Here is a 17007-nt window from a genome sequence, read left to right on the forward strand (position 1 = left end):
GTGTGCCCCAGCCAGGCCTATCCTGGAAAGGAGTTCTCCTGTTGCCACTGATGTTTAGGCTCTGCCTGGGTTTGTCCCTCTTCGTCATGTCCCAGCTGTGTGGGTCTGACGTTCAGAGGATTGCTGGGGAGGAGCGGGTTTGGATCCGCCCCGGACTCACCACTGCTCTCTTTGGCATTCTTCCTCATCCTTTTCAGGCCATACCCTTTGTCTGGGGGCTGGATCAGGGTAGGGGGTGGGGCGCCTGGAACTCAGCACTCATCAGGTCCCGCCGAAGTTGGTGCTTTCAGGATATTCCTTCTGGGTCACGATCAGTCCCTGAGTAGTTGGTCTGCCAGTCACAGAGATCAGGTCTGTTGCTCCATGGTGAGCAAGTCGGAGTACTTTCCTGCTCCGCCTTCAAGATGATGGCGGGGCTCCTCTCTTGTACTCTTCCGTGGGACTTTGCCTCTGGACTCCCTCCGCAGGCCCTGCTGCCAGTGCCCTGCCAGGCGCTGAAGTGGTGAGGCAAAGCCAGGAACTGGCAGTCTCTCTCCTGCCGCACCGGTGAGGGAGAACCTGGGGCAATATTTTCTCCCCTGCCGCTTTTGTCTGTTTTAAGAAACATAAGGGCACCCGGCTTCTGCGACCTGGGAAGAGCCAGGGATGAAGCAGAGAAGCAGCAGCACCAGCTGTTGCACCAGGGGCCTGGCCACTTGCTCACAAGCCCCCACTTACAGTCTCTCCCAGCATTTTCTTCCCAGGGAGGGTTTGTTGACTTTAAGAAGAAAAAGAAAATGGTGCTTGGCTTCTGCATCCCGGTAATCGCTAGGGTCCAAGCCCAGCAGCTGTGGCACCAGCGGCTGTACCAGCGGAGCCCTGGCTGCTAGCTCCCTAGCCCTCGCTCAGTCAGCCTCTCACACACCTATTCGCTCACCAACACATACACAGTATTTTCCGTATACTCACTCACTCACACGGGGACTTGCATAGTCCAGCTGGCTTGGCCACTATCTTTCCGACATCCTCAAAATAGTTTCTGTAGCACTTGTTAATTTCCTAGGTGACTAAAACAAAAAAGTGTATCCTTTGTTTAAGTATTTGGCTGTTTGCCTTGGGTCCTGAAGCAGCTTTGGAACAGCTTCAGGGTGATAAAGGTGAAAACCAGTTATTTTGTTGGAACCCTTTAAGCCTCAGAAAGCAGATCTCTGACCTTCTGCCCTCTAATCTTACCTTGCCTTTCTGTCTTGGAGCCAGCCATAAAGAAATTCTTTGACTTGTACTGTCTGATTGTAGGTCATAAAACCCCCATTTCAGAAGGGGTCTTGCCCCACATGTTGGAGGAAGGAAGACTGCACAGAAAGGTCAGGAAGAATCTGAACAGCCAGGCCTTGCTGAGATTCTGCACTCGTTCTATTCGTATTAGATCACAGCATCTTTTGTCCAGTCACATTTTCTACATGGTTGTCCATGCTTCAGTCATACCTGTCTAATAAAGTCTCTATAAAAGGCCCAAGATGACAGGTCCAGGGAGCTTCTAGATAGCTGAATGTGTGGAGATTCCTGGAGGGTGGCATGCCCTGGGAGGGCACAGAAGCTCTGGGCATGTTCCCTCAGACCTCACCCTAGGCATCTCTTCATCGGTATCCTTTGTAATATTCTTTATAACCTAGAAAATGTAAGTAAGTCCCTGAGTGTTTTGAGCCACTCTAGCAAATTAAACCTCAAGAAGGCATCGTGGGAACCCCATCTTGAAGGCATTCGGTGTTCTGGAGGCTTGGACTGTCAACCGGTGTGTGACATAGGGACAGTCTTGTGGGACTGAGTTCTCAATGTATGGATTCTGACACTATCTCTAGGTAGATAATGTCAGGATTGAATTGGATTAGAAGACGCCCAGCTGGTATCAGCTGTGTAATTGATTACCTGCTTGTTGTTGGGGAAAAATCCCCACATATTTGGTCACAGCAGTCTTCTGTGTTGATTGTTGTGGAGTGAGAAAAGAGGAAAAACAATTTGTTTTTCAACCAATTTATAATGCCGAATACAATGTAAATGCTATGTAAGTAGTTGTTATACTGTGTTGTTTATGGGATAATGACAAGAAAAACTAGTTTACATATTCTGTACAGAGGCAACCATTGTAGGCCTAACTACATAGTACATGTCAGCAACAATTTAGAATTTTCTGAAATTTAAAAAATACATATTTTTCATCTGGGGTTGGTTGAATCTGAGGAAATGGGACCCAAGGATGCAAAGAGCTGACTGTATAAATTAATTAGCTAGCATCCTAATAACTGGACATGTCGATTCTCTGACTTTTGTAAGTGAAATGCTGTGAATCAAGAGTTTTTAGTTTTGTAGCAGCCTGTCCACTTCTCCCAAGGAGTTACTTACTGAAGCCAATCAAGAACTTTGAAGCTAGGAATTTATGGGAAAATGAGGTTTTCTGTGACTTGGGATTGGAGTGGAAAGGTCTGGAAGCCTAACTTTTAGCTCCTGTCTGGTCTCTAACATGAGGTGTGACCTCTGACAGTCAGGTTCTTAGGCTCTTTACTGGAACCCTGAGTTGCTGAGTGGACCTTCAGAAACACGGGTTTTAACTTTACTGATCCAATTGTACGTGGATTTTTTTCAGTAGGTACACTTGGCCCTCCACATCTGCTGGTTCTGCATCCACAACCAAACATACAAATTAGACATAATATTGGATGGATGCGATTGTACTTGTGTATATGGAGGGCTGACTTTTTGTATCTGTGGGTTCTGCAGGATTGATGTGCGATTTGAGCTTGCAAGGATTTTGGTATATGTGGGGGTCCTGGAACTAGCCCCCTTGGATACGAGGGATAACTGAATTTTGTATCTCTCTCACGAGCTTTAAATGAGGAGGCACACGTGAAAAACTCTCCTGAGTTTTTACTACTTTTTCCTTCATTTATTGAGTAAATATCCACTAAGCAAATAATATATATGGACATACACCAGAAATTTCTTTTCTTTTTTTGACTTAGAGGCTCACTCTGTCACCCAGACTGGAGTGCAGTGGCATGCTCATGGCCACCTCAGCCTTGACCTGCTGGGATCAGGTGATTCTTCCACCTCAGCCTTCCAAGTAGGTGGAACTACAGGTGCACACCACCACACCCAGCTAATTTTTTGACTTATGGTGGAGATGAGGTCTCGCCAAGTTGCCCATGCTGGTCTCAAACCCCTGAGCTCAGGCAATCCTCTTGCCTCAGCCTCCCAAAGTGCTGGGATTACAGGCTTGGGCCACTGTGCCCGGCCCCAGAAATTTCTTAAAGGGGAAGATATTTATGCTTTATTTGGCTGACAATTTAAAAATAAAAACTTCTCGCCAGACGTGGTGGTTCAAACCTGTAATCCCAGCACTTTGGGAGGCCAAGGCGAGAGGATTACCTGAGCTCAGGGGTTTGAGACCAGCCTGGGCAACTTGGTGAGACCTTGTCTCTACAATAAATAAAAACATAAGCTGGGTGTTGTAGTGTGCGCCTGTAGTTCCAGCTACTTGGAAGGATGAGGTGGAAGGATCACCTAAACCCAGCAAGTTGAGGCTATGGTGGCTCTGAGCGGGCCACTGCACTCCAGCCTGGGTGACAAAGTGAGACTCTAATGAAAAAATAAAATAAAAACTTCTTGACCATCATTTGGAAATTTCCTCAACTAAAAGGATACAAAATATTTATGGCAAAGTTAAATATTTATGTTTACAAGGTATTTGCTATTGGGCTAACTTTGTCTATAAATGATCTTTGAGATCCTTTCTATGGTTGGAAAGCTTTGTGTTTGCTCTTTTATTCTTGAGCTTAATTTGCACAGTTAGGAAAGTGGGCATTATTTATACTTTGTACCATCTTTTTAAGGTGGTGTCAAGATTTCTTTCCATTTACAGCTAGAAATACTGAGATTTAGAAAAGTTAGGTAATAGGTATTATAGCAACCAATAATGGGACTGTAAAGAGGATGCTACAAGGTAAATTGTTCATTGACTTTGAAGCCTGCTAAGTTTTCTTGTACCAGAGTTTAGTTTTTCAGAACATGACTTGAATTGATAGCATAGGTTGGACATAGGAAAATGTGAGCAATTTGTCATTGACTTTATAAGAGTTAACTGTGTGGCAATTAATAGGCACTGTTTGCATGGGCTTTTTTGTGTGTGTATGTGTGTCATTCTAGGGAAAGTCCTTCCAAAGATCATTTTGTTCTGTTTACTTAGATTTTGGTTTTCCAAAGTAGTTGTTTACATCCATTAAATTGACTCAGCAAGTTAAGCAAATTTTACAGGTTAAATTTCAAATAGAAAGGCAATTTAGGGCTAGGTGTGGTGGCTCACATCTATAATCCACAGCACTATGGAAGGCAGAGATAGAAGGATCACTTGAGTTCAAGAAATCAGGACCAACCTGGGCAACATAGCGAGACCTCATCTCTATTGAAAAAAAAGAAATTACCCCGGTGTGGTGGTGCACACTTGTAGTCCTAGCTAGTCACCTCAGGAGGCTGAGGTGGGAGGATCCCTTGAGTCCAGGAGTTCAAGGCTGCAGTGAGCTATGACTGGGCCACTGCACTCCAGCCTGAAAAAAAGAAGAAAGACAACTTCAGTCGACTAATTTATTACTTAAGAAAATTAAGTAATTGCCTGCCTGTAGTATAGATTCAGACAGTCTTTAAAATTCACTTGGAATATTTGCTTTAAACAATAAAATCAGTACTGTACTATCTGTGTTCTGGGAGAACATGAAGTTTTGTGTAGGTGAGCAGTTTCTAGAAGTCTGATTGCATGTGAATGTGTTGCATAATATCAAAGAGTTAGCTCTAGTGCAGACAATTCCTGCTCTATAGAGATCAACAGTTTGTAAATTTATAATTTAACTGACAGATGTGTCAGTTACAGACAGTAGTAGCTCCAAAAATCTCTGGAGGAAAATGCATTTTATGTCCTTAAGTTATTGTAATATCCTTTTACCTTATAGAATTCTTTATTTTAGTTTTACATTTCCATTTTTCTCAATTTCTTAGCTTGAAAAATTTCAAACCTATGGGACAGTTGCCAAAAGAGCACCACGAATACCTGTATACCTTTTACTTAGAGTTACCACTTACTAGCGTTTTTATTTGTGTATCTGCCTTCTTCTGTCCCTCCTCCCCTCTCCCCTCCTCCCAAGTAGCTGGGTTTATAGGTGCACACCATCGCTCCTGACATGGCCTGATTTCTTTTGTGCATGCATGAAAATAGTATCTACCATTTATGAAGTCCTAAATGAGCTACATGTATTGGAAACATCTTTTAATGTGCATGCACACACATATCTTACTGAACCATTAGAGAGAGTTGTATACATCATGTCATTTCACCCCTTCTTGAAAGAGAGCATTCTTCTCTGTAACTACAGTACTGTTATCACACCCAGGAAACTTAGCAATGATATAACTACTATTGTTAAAATATAGTCTATATTCAGATTTTTTCAGTTGTCCCAAAAATGTCCTTTTAGCTGCCTCCCCTCCTCCTAGCTTTTGGGATCCATTGAAGAAGTGCACATTGCATTTAGTTGTCATGTTTCTTTAATCTCTTTTAATTCTAGAACTTTTCTGGCTTTTGGTGGCGTTGACATTGTGACCAATGACATTGATATCTGAAAAATCTAGACTATTGTTCTGAAGAATGTTCCTCAGTTTGGAATTATCTGATTATGTCATCATGACTAGATTCAAATTAAACTTTTTTGGGCCAGGATTGCTGTGAGGGACATGTCTCTCAGTCATCATTATTGGTGGTGTTAAATTGGATAAATTGATTAAGTTGATGTCTGTCTGATCTCAATATATTTCATTCCCAACAACCTGCCGTTTAATGGTTACAGTAACTTCCTGAGAATAAAAATTGCCTTTATTTTATTTTATTTTTTTGAGTTAGAGTCTCACTCCATCACCCAGACTGGAGGGCAGGGCCGCTCCCGGCCACCGCAGCCTCGACCTACTGGGCTCCAGCGATCCTTCTACCTCAGCCTTCCAAGTAGCTGGAAATACAGGCGTGTGCTACCACGACTGACTAATTTTTTTTTTGATTTTATTGTGGAGATGAGGTCTTGCCAAGTTGCCCAGGTGGGTCTAAAACCCACGGGCTCAGGCAATCCATAAAAATTGCCTTTAAAAAAATTTCCCAATACATACAGCTCATTTAGGACTTCATAAATGGTAGATACTATAGCTACTATTCTCATTGACATTTTATTGAATAAAGAAAAGCCTAGCATACATTGGTATTTACTCTGTATATATTTAGGCGAGTTAAAAAAAAATCATCTTCTTAACAAACGAAAATCGATTAATAAACCAGCTTTTGCCAGTCAGAGTCCACAAGATGTAGTACTTGTTTAAACATCCATTGTTCTCCTAGTCCCAAAACACAGATCATTAAAATACATATAAAAGAGAGTTTTCCTCCTCCTCTGTATATTGATTCTAGAAAAAACAGATGATGTTCTTTAGATTGTTGCATTAACAATATTGATGAACAGTGGGTAGTAACTTGGAGGAGCCAAGGACAGATTTCCCAGGGCATGGAATATTCTGAGTGACAGAGACGGTGTCATGATTTAAAAATGAAGTTGTAACAATGACACCTGGGATGGATTCATTGGCCCTGAAGAAAAATAACATTTGTATTTTGTTCCTAGTTAACTGCTCCAGGAAGAGATGTCTTAATGCCTCATATTTTAAAGAGCACAGGGAGTTATAACTCAATTTCAAGCAAAGATAAGAGAAAGCCTTGTGGGCCGACTTCCTGATTAAGTGGACAAATATGACATGTGGTTTGGTTTGTCATTTTCAATTTTAAATGAACTGTATCATGCACACTGATTATGTATCGTCTTTCCTGTGTTATATTATTTGTAAATGTGGTATCCTTTGTGACCTGAGTGCAGCTGTAATCATATAAGCAGAGCAGTACTTTTGTGAAATGGTAACTATCTGTTGAATCACTACTAATAGCATTGGGTAAGCTTCAGAACTGATTTGGTTACATTGCTGACATCACTGTGCTGATGACCTATGGCCTGTGTCGATCCCTGTGTTAATCACCTGTTAGTTTTGCTTTATTTATTGACTGGAGACATCACCCATCTGGCCCATGTTTTTTGCAATTTTGTGTCATTTTCATCATCTAGCCCCACTACTGGTTTAAGAACTTGTAGTGGTCTCTGTTGCACATTATGTCAAGTCCAAACTTTACTACCTGAATTTTTAGAATTCTGCATTGTTGGTTCCCATTTATCCACTATAGTCCCATTTTTCATGTTCTATAGTTATCTTCTACTTTCTTAGACTTCTTACTGTGTAAACTTGAACAAGTTAATGTCTTAGTCCCAGTTTCATAATCTGTAAAGTAGAAAATCATACTACAGAGAGCAGGGAGACAGTCCATGGAATGGGAAAAAATATTTGACAACTGTATATCTGACAAAGCCCTAACATCTAAGATCTACAAGGAATTCAAATGTGCCAAAAGGAAAAAAACAAACAGCCCCATTAAAAAGTGGGCAGAAGACATGAATAGGTACTTCTCAAAAAAAGATATACAGGCAGCCGAAGGACACATGAAAAAGTGCTCAGCCTCACTAATCATTAGTGAAATACAAATCAAAAGCACACTGAGATACCACCTAATCCCAGTATGAATGGCCCGGCATTACCAAAACAAACGACAGATGCTGGTGAGGTTGTGGAAGAAAAAGGAATACTTCTACGCTGCTGGTGGGAATGCAAACTGGTATAACCTCTTTGGGAAACAGTGTGATTTCTGAAAGAACTAGAAATTGACCTTCCCTTCCGTATTACCCAGCAATCCTCCTGTTGGGAGTATACCTGGAGGAACTCATATCATTCTACAAAAAAGATACCTGCATGTGCATGTTTATTGCAGCACTATTCACAGTAGCAAAAACATGGAACCAACTGTGCTGCCCATCAAAACTGTACTGGATAAAGAAAATGTGGTACATATACACAATGGAATATTATGCAGCCATAAAGAAGGACAAACATATGGACTTTGCAGCAACTTGGATGAATTTAGAGTCTATCATACTGAGTGATCTGTCACAGAAACAAAGAACTAAGTATCACATGCTGTCACTCATAAGCGGACCTTGAACAATTATTGTAATACTATAGGAAAAGGATTGGCAGTAGCAGGAAACTGCTGTGGTGGTGGTGGAGGATTGGCAGTAGTTGGAAACTGCTGGGGGTGGGCAGCATACCTTATCAACAAGGGTACCTACATAATGAAAACTTGTATACCTAACGCTGCATTGTGTTCCACATCTTTAAACTTAAAAATTAAAAAACAAGAAAAATCTTACTATAGTTATAGGAATAGCTCCTATATCAGAGTTTTTAATGAGAATTGAGGTAATATCTTTAAAAAAAATAATAGCCTCCATTTGTGAAGATTTTAATAAGTATCAAGAACTATACTAAGCTTTTAAAATTTGCCTCATTTCATCATAACAGTTTTATGGGGTAGGAAGAGGTTGTGCTAGTGGCAGTAGTAGCACAGGTGGTGGTGATAACACTGGCATTTATTGAACTCTTACTGTGTTGCAAGTACATGTTTTCATTTAATCCTATAAACAATCTTACAAGGTACTATTGCCATTTTATAGATAGAAAATTTAAGCATAGAGAGATTAAATAACTTGCCCAAATTCACACAGCTCATGTATGGTAAAGCTGGGCTTAAAAACTCAGGCTACATTTCTAGATACTAGGTTAGCCCCATTTTTTGTATTAGAGGGATAAACTTAGGGAGTAATTAACTCACTAAAACTCACATACCTTATAAGTGGCAGAACTAGACTATGAACCCAATTCCGATTTCCAAATTCTGTTCTTAATTGTTATGTTATATTGCCTCCAGGCTGCTAAAAACAATAAATTCTTTATGGTGTGGTATTGAGAATTGACCAGTTATGATTTAATATAAGTCACATTGTTGTGTTCATTCACACATGAAAGATGACATATTACCTTGATTGTTACACAGGTGGACCAGGCTTTTACCACTACTTGACACATGAACTCTGCCTATTGAGTTCATACAGAATATGAACACTTCTGGAATTTTGTGGATATTCAGGATTCTTGACATTGCTGGAATAGCCAGTGGGTGATGATAGTGTTAAGTAGATCATTTCTGTTGATTCAGCAGGAGGGCTTGTCTGCCCAACATATCAATAGCTGAAGGGAGGCAGATGGTAATGGAGAGAGGACATGTGCATGGGGCGGGGCTGCACTTCGTTTTTCCAGTTCTTTCTAGCACCTTCACTGTTTATTGACCCTGCCCCCTTTGCAGTTTTGCCCCCATGTTCTTTCTGTTAACTAACTCATCCTAGATATCTGACTTCTCTTAACTTTTGCCTGTGTAGATTTGTGATAACCATAGTATTTTCATCACCTGCCTGGTGATAGGTGGGTGATACACTATGGCTATAAAAAGAAAAGTCTGCCCTAAAATTGTCCACGGATAGCTAAACCATGTAGGACTTAGGACATTTCTCAGTTTTAGGTTATAGTCCCTAAATTCTTGAACTGGACTAGTGGATCTTGACAAGATAAATATTTTGTCTCATTTCATCATAACAGTTGTGAGCATAGACTGATGATGATAGCTTACTTTTTCTTTTGTAGGAAGGATGCCAATTCTGCGCTGCTCAGTAACTATGAGGTAAGCAGCTTTGAAGTGGGCTTTTGTGTTTTCCTCTCTGACAGTTTGCCCTTTGCGTCTGAAGATTGTTGAATTAGTTTTGGTTAGAAGTGACTGAAGTCTTTTGGATTTTTTACCTTAACACAGGACAGATGGCACCCTCTGGTGGACCTTGGGATATTCTAACCTTGATAAATTATACATAGGGTATCTGGGAAGACTTTATTTTCAGTAGGCAACCTTCTCTAAATCCCAGAGATTCTTGATCATCATTTGGGATGCCGTCATAGGATGGAAGCATTTATTTTAGAGCTTTTTTTTTTGTCTGTAAAGGTTCCCTATTAAAATACTTATGCCTTTTTCTAATTACCACCCTTTACCTATAAAATGCTTTTATATGTCATTTTTTGTTGATACTCACATAGTCATATGGGCATTAAGATCCTCATTTTGAAAGTGAGAGTTTAGTTGATCACCATTATGAATAGTAGGAATTAGCAGATTTATAATTTTTTGGATTTGGGAGTAGGGTTGCTGGGGATAGGGAAAGAAGGAAAGAAGCTGGTGAGAGAGGAAATATAACTATTTTTGTCTGCTGCCTATTTTGCTTGGGTCCTGTTTAGTACTAGCAGAACCATCTAACAGGTCTAACTCCAGTTGTAGAAAGAACCATTCATACCTTGACTGTCAGTTTTCCACATGCCAGAGTCTAAACTCATGAAGACTTAAGGAGGTTTGGGTCTCCAATGTCTGATTTATATGTATAGAAGGTAGTATAGTAAACTCAGTCGGCCATATTTCTTCCTTCCTAAAGTTTCTTCATAACAGTAAGGAAATAGTTGCTGGTCGAGCCTTTGACTTTTAGGAGCCTCTTTATCCAATCTGGAGTTTGTTAAGTGTTTGAGTCATTGGGGGAAGCATTACATTCACTGGGTCTCATGCCACTATTTCTGAGAGGAATAGCAGACAGGAGGGGTTGCATTGTACCTCGTAATGGTGTGTGAGCCCATATTTCCTTTAGTTCATTTAGATTCTCTAAAACAGCAATAAGATTACCCCCAGTGCTAATGCATGTGTTTTTTTCCCTTTTTTTGTTTTTGTAAACTATATTTTATCACTTGCCTCGTAATTTTTCCTTTGCAGAAATAAATTATTGTACTAAATTATTATACTATTTTCATATCAGAGATGCAGAATTCTTTTTAAAAAATATTTTAGGAAAATTTACTTTCAAATAGTATATTTTTTAGACCATTGGAAATTAGTGCTATGGCATATATTGATAGGAAACATTTGAAATATTTTAGTTAATGAATTTGAATTATTTGACTTAGATAAAAGAGCATTATAAAAATATCACATGCTTCTAGGACTTATTTGCTTATATCTAAGAGTTGGGAGGCAGATTTGTGGAAAAAAGGAGGTACTATACTTTCCTATTTATCTGTCATAAACCCCTGATCTTAGAATACATATATTTATCAAATTTGTTCATAAAAATCTTTTGTGTATCTTTTCCTAGGTGTTCCAGTTACTAACTGATCTGAAAGAGCAGCGTAAAGAAAGTGGAAAGAATAAGCACAGTTCTGGGCAACAGAACTTGAATACTATCACCTATGAAGTAAGCCTGGACTTGTAGCAGGCCTACCTAAATCAGTATTGAAGAAGAAGATTGGTTTATTCTGTTGATGACTGGCTGCCAAAATCAAGATTGCCTCTTATTTGATTTTTTTTTTTATTGAGCTAGAGTCTCACTCTGTTGCTCAGACTGGAGTGCAGTAGCTGCTCCTTCCGCCTCAGCCTTCCAAGTAGCTGGAACTACAGGCGCGCGCTACCACACCCGGCTACTTTTTAAAAAAAATTTATTGTAGAGATGAGGTCTCACCAAGTTGCCAGGCGGGTCTTGAACCTGTGGGCTCATGCAATCCACTCACCTTGGCCTCCCAAAGCGCGGGATTAAAGGCTGAGCCACCGAGCCGGGACCTCTTATTTGATTTAAATAGCTTACTGTAACCCAGTTGTTATTCTGTTTATAAAGGTGGGAGGAGTTTGGCCAGCTGCAAGGGCTAGCTAGCTACAAAGTTAGAGTAGGCTGTAAGACTGAGAATCCCTACCCCCGAACTACTCTCAGGTTTGATAATTCACTAGAAGAACTCACAGAACTCACTGGAAGTTATTATATTAAAGATTATGGTTTATTACAGCAAAAGGAAACATGTTAACATTGACTGAGGGAAGATGAAAATAGGGTAGAGTCCAGGGGAAACACCAAATGCAGAGCTTCCATTGTTCTCTCCCATGGAGTCAGGACATGTTACTCTCCTGAAATCAATGTGTGACAGTAGGCAGAGAATACTGCCAACCAGAGAAACTCAGCTGAGCCTTAATACCCAGAACTATACAGGTAGAGTCAGCCTCTACCCTAGCTTACATTGTTAAGATTATCCAGTGTGACCTAAGACCCCCAACCAAAGATGCTCCTGTTAAGCATAATATTCCAAGGGCTTGGAGCTTACCTAGGGCAAAGGCCAGAAATTGTCTTTGGTTTTAATTATTTTTGTCTTTTCAAAGACTATTTAAATTTAAGTTACCATAATCCCCTATAAGAAAAAGGACTTCAGCACTTTCCCCACCATTTCTTCCCATCTAATTTTGTTCATTTGATATGTTTAAAACCCTATTATTTATGTATTCACTCATGTTCTTTTACATTATATAGTTCAATTCTTTCAAAGCAGAAAATATTGGTAATTAGTATTGAAATTTGGTAAAAACAAGATTTCAAACTGTCAGGTATTCTTAACTGTAAATACTTAGTTTAAGCTCAACTCTGTTCTTCCTTAAGTTCTTGCTTTTAATTCTTGGTGCCTTAAGGAAAGTTAATTGTGTTAAATGTTTTGAGACTTTCTACACAGAAGAATACATGTTTCCAGTGTTCTTAATGTGAATGACAGGTCATCTGAATATGGGGCTTGGGGGTTCAACTTTTATTCTTCAAGGCCCTGTAGGTATTATACTATCTGTTAGTATTTGTTGTTATAGAGGAGTCTGAGCCCAATCTGATTTTTGTACTTTGAAAGACTTTTAGGCACTTAAGGTACTGTTTATTTTTCAGCTTTGAAGTACATCCCAAGTTAAATCTACGTGGACTTTCCCTTTAAAAGAATAAAAAATTGACTGATTGCAGTCGCTTTTAAAGAGGCTGAGGTGAGAAGATTGCTTGAGCCCAGGAGTTCAAGACCAACCTAGGCAGCATAGCCAGTCCTTGTCTCTACAAAAACTCAAAAAATTGGCTAGCGTGCCTGTGGTCCCAACTACTCAGGAGGTTGAGGCGGAAGGATTGCTTGAGCCCAGGAGGTCGAGGCTGTGGTGAGCCGTGATGGTGCCATTGCACTCCAGCCTGGGCAGCAGAGTAAAGCTCCGATTCAAAAAACAAAACAAAACAAAAAGACACCCAACTGTCCTTTTTCTGTTCCAGGATCCAATCCAGGATACCATCTATACCATCTTGTATTTAGTTAACCCAAACTGGAGGTCAGTGGCACGCTCCTGGCCACCGCAGCCTCAACCTGCTGGGCTCAGATGATCTTTCCACCTCAGCCTCCCAAGTAGCTGAAACGACAGGCACGTGCCACCATGCCTGGCTAATTTTGTGTGTGTGTGTGTAGAGAGATGAGGTCTCACCAAGTTGCCCAGGCTGGTCTTGAACCCATGGGCTCAGGCAATTCTCTCACCTTGGCCTTCCAAAGTGCTGGGATTATAGGCGTGAGCTGCTGTGCCCAGCCTGGGTCCTCTCTCTCAAGAAAAATTGCCTGAAGTATGATAACACAGTTGTTAGATTTGTTCTGTTTTTGATCCCATATCTCACTCTGTCATCCAGGCTGGAGTGCAGTGGCACAGTCACAGCTCACTGCAGCTTCAAACTCCTGGGCTCTGGTGATCCTTCCGCTTCATCTTCCTGAGGAGGTGGGACTCCAGGCACATGCCACTCATGCCTGGCTAACTTTTTTTTTTTTTTTTTTTTTTTGAGTCGGAGTCTCACTCAGTCGCCCACACTGGAGTGCAGTGGCCGCTCCCAGCCACCGCAGCCTCGACCTGCTGGGCTCTGGTGATCCTTCTGCCTCAGCCTTCCAAGTAGCTGGAACTACAGGTGTGCGGTACCACGCCTGGCTAATTTTTTGATTTATTGTAGAGATGAGGTCTCGCTAAGTTGCCCTGGTAGGTCTCGAACCTGCGGGCTCAGGCAATCCACTCACCTTGGCCTCCCAAAACGCGGGATTACAGGCTGAGCCACCGAGCCCGGCTGCCTGGCTAACTTTTTTGTGGTTTATATATTTATTTTTTTTGGTAGAAGTGAAGGCTTGCCATGTTGCCCAGGCTGGTCTCGAACTCCTGTGCTCAAGCAGTTCTCCTCCTTCAGCTTCCCAAAGTGCTGGGATTACAGGTGTGAGCCATTGCGCCCAGCCTTTTTTTTTTTAAAGATAGAAAACTTTTCTTCTAACATTTCATTAATTTATTCTTTCTGTTCTGGCTACTGGTTTTCTCTTTCAGGAATTTTTGTTATGAGGTTTGGTTCTCCTGAAGGCATTTATTTTATAGAGGATAGATAAAACAAAAATTTAGAATACTAAATTTTAGACACTGCCTTCCTTTTTTCTCAGAGTTCTTTGTCTTATGCTTGCCTTTTCCTTTTTTTTTTTTGTAGACATTAAAATACATATCCAAAACACCATGCAGGCACCAAAATCCTGAGATTGTCAGAGAATTTCTCACAGCATTGAAAAGCCACAAGTTGACCAAGTAAGTAAAGATTATCTTAAATAGGAAGAGAATGATACATAATGAAAATGACAGATTGAAAAAGTCATCCTCAGCAGCTATGTATTTATCTGTAATTGGGTTTTAGATTTATAATTAACACACAGTGCTCTTTTAAAGTAGGATTATGGTATTACATATGAAACAATGAGAGTTGGACATAAGGGACCCTTCTAGAGTGAGGAATAGAACTTGATGGGTTTTTTAAATCTCAAGATCTTTTCTTGCATTCCCAGTTCATATGACCTATTCCATCCAGTTCTTCCCAGCATTCAGGCCAGATTGGATGAAAAGTAGAGTTCACAAATTAAATACTTTTTATCAAATTGATCAGTGAAGTCATTTGACATTTGTGTTTGCTTGAGGCAAAAGTGTCTTGATAGCATTGTCTGTTCTTCTAGTGCCCAGTGACTTTTCTTTATGACTTTCTAGAATGAGTTCCACTTGTAAAAACTAAACACATCATAGATCAAGAGTTTCATGAGAAGAAAATTAGCCCAGGTCTTTTAGAATCAATACCAGAGCTGATAAATTCCAAAATCTTTTTTTTAACTCAGGATAATCAATAATTTTCTTTTAGAGAAACCATTTCATGTGATGTCTATAAATTTGACTGCTTTCTACAAGTGGAATCATATAGTATTTGTCTCTTTCGTATCTGAATGTTCTTTGCTTTTTTTTCTATTATTTTAGCTAAGTGTGAGGTTCACTGGCATTAAATACCTTCACATTTTACAATCATCATCGCCATCTGTCCACAGAATATTTTTCATCTTATAAAACTGAAATTCTGTACACAATAAACAATAACTCCTCATTCTCTCCTCCTCCTAGCCCCTGGCAACCACTATTCTATTTTCTTCCCTATGAATTTGACTACTCTTAAGTACCACGTGTGAGTGCAATTGTATGGTACTTGTCCTGTGGTATCTAGCTTATTTCACTGTTCATAATGTCTTCAAGGATCATTTATGTTGTAGCATATGTGAGAATTTCCTTCCTTTGTAAGGCTAAATAATATTCCATTTTATGTATAAACCACATTTTTATCCAACATCCATTGATGTATATTTGAGTTGCTTTTACCTTTTGACTATTGTGAACAGTACTGCTATGTGCATGTCAGTATATCTCTGAGATACTACTTTCAGTTATTTTGAGTGAATTTTTTATTTTTTTTGAGTTGATAACTCACTCTGTCGCCCAGGCTGGAGGGCAGTGGCATGATCACCTGGACCCAGGTGATCCTTCTGTACTTCAACTGTATAAGAAACCGCCAAACACTTTTCCAAAGTAAATACACCATTTTGCATTTACCTCAGCTATGTAAGAAAGTTCTAATTGCTTCCTGCTGATACTTATTGTTTTTACTTGGTGGGCTTTTGTGTTTGTTTGTTTGCTCGTTTGTTTGTTTTAAGATAGAGTCTCACTTTGTTGCCCAGGCTGGAGTGCAGTGGCGTGACATAGCTCACTGCAGCCTCGAACTTATGGACTCAAGCAGTTCTCGCACCTCAGCCTCTCAGATTGCTAGGATTACACATGTCAACCATGGTACCTGTCCTGTTTTTAATACTTTTTATCTTAGCTCTTCAGATTGGTTTGAAATGGCATCTTATTTTAATTTGCATTTCCTTAATAACAAATAATGTTTGTCATCCATCCTGTGTTTATACGTTATACATTTATCTTTGATGAAGTGTCTGTTAAAATATTTTGCTCATTATTTTATCACATTTTTTATTACATGGTTTTTATATAGTCTGGATATGAGTCCTTTGTTTGACATGTAATTTGCAGATAATTCCTCCAATGTGTATCTTGTCTTTTCATTCTCTCAACAATGTTGTTCTGAGAGCAGAAGGTTTTAATTTTGATGAAGTCAAATTTATTTTTTTATTATGCATCCTGCTTTTGATGCTGTATATAAGTATTCAGCCAAGCCCAAGATCCCAAAGATTTTCTCTTATGTTTTTTTCTAGAAATAATCAATTTTGAGTTAATTTTAGAGGTATGACATGAGATACTGATTAAGATTCATTTTTTGGTATGTGTATAGATGTTAAACTGTTCCAGTACCATTTATTGAAAAGACTGTCCTTTCTCCATTTGAATTACCTTTGCAGTTTTGTAAGAAACCTGTTATCTGTTTCTTCATTCTATCCTTTTGCCCGTACCATACTGTTTTGGTCACTGCAGCTTTGTAATAACTATAGAGATAGGATAGTGTGAGTTCTTCCACTTTGTACTTTAAAAAAAATTATTTTGACTTTTACAGTCCTTTGCCTTTGTATCTACATTTGGCTTGTTGATATTTGGAACAAATTCTTCTGGAATTCTGATTATATTACATCTATAGACCGGTTTAGGGGAGAAAATTGACATTAACATACTAAGACTTCTAATCATGAAAACAGTGTAGCATACAGGTTCTGCACCAATTTTTTTATATTTATATCTAAGTGTTTTATAATTTTTGG

General features: G+C 39.7%; 1 protein-coding gene across 1 annotated transcript in view; it reads left to right on the forward strand.

The window, feature by feature from the left end:
* The window catches only part of CRCP (CGRP receptor component), a 45069-nt gene that overhangs the window by 10458 nt on the left and 17604 nt on the right, over positions 1-17007 (forward strand). The window contains exons 2-4 of the mRNA XM_008052742.2: positions 9697-9733; positions 11235-11333; positions 14418-14512. Of these exons, the coding sequence (XP_008050933.1) occupies positions 9697-9733; positions 11235-11333; positions 14418-14512 (231 nt within the window). The remainder of the gene's footprint in view (positions 1-9696; positions 9734-11234; positions 11334-14417; positions 14513-17007) is intronic.

This window comes from Carlito syrichta, unplaced genomic scaffold (genome assembly GCF_000164805.1).
Source record: "Carlito syrichta isolate Samal-C Ts95f unplaced genomic scaffold, Tarsius_syrichta-2.0.1 Scaffold287424, whole genome shotgun sequence".
Classification (NCBI taxonomy): Eukaryota; Metazoa; Chordata; class Mammalia; order Primates; family Tarsiidae; genus Carlito; species Carlito syrichta.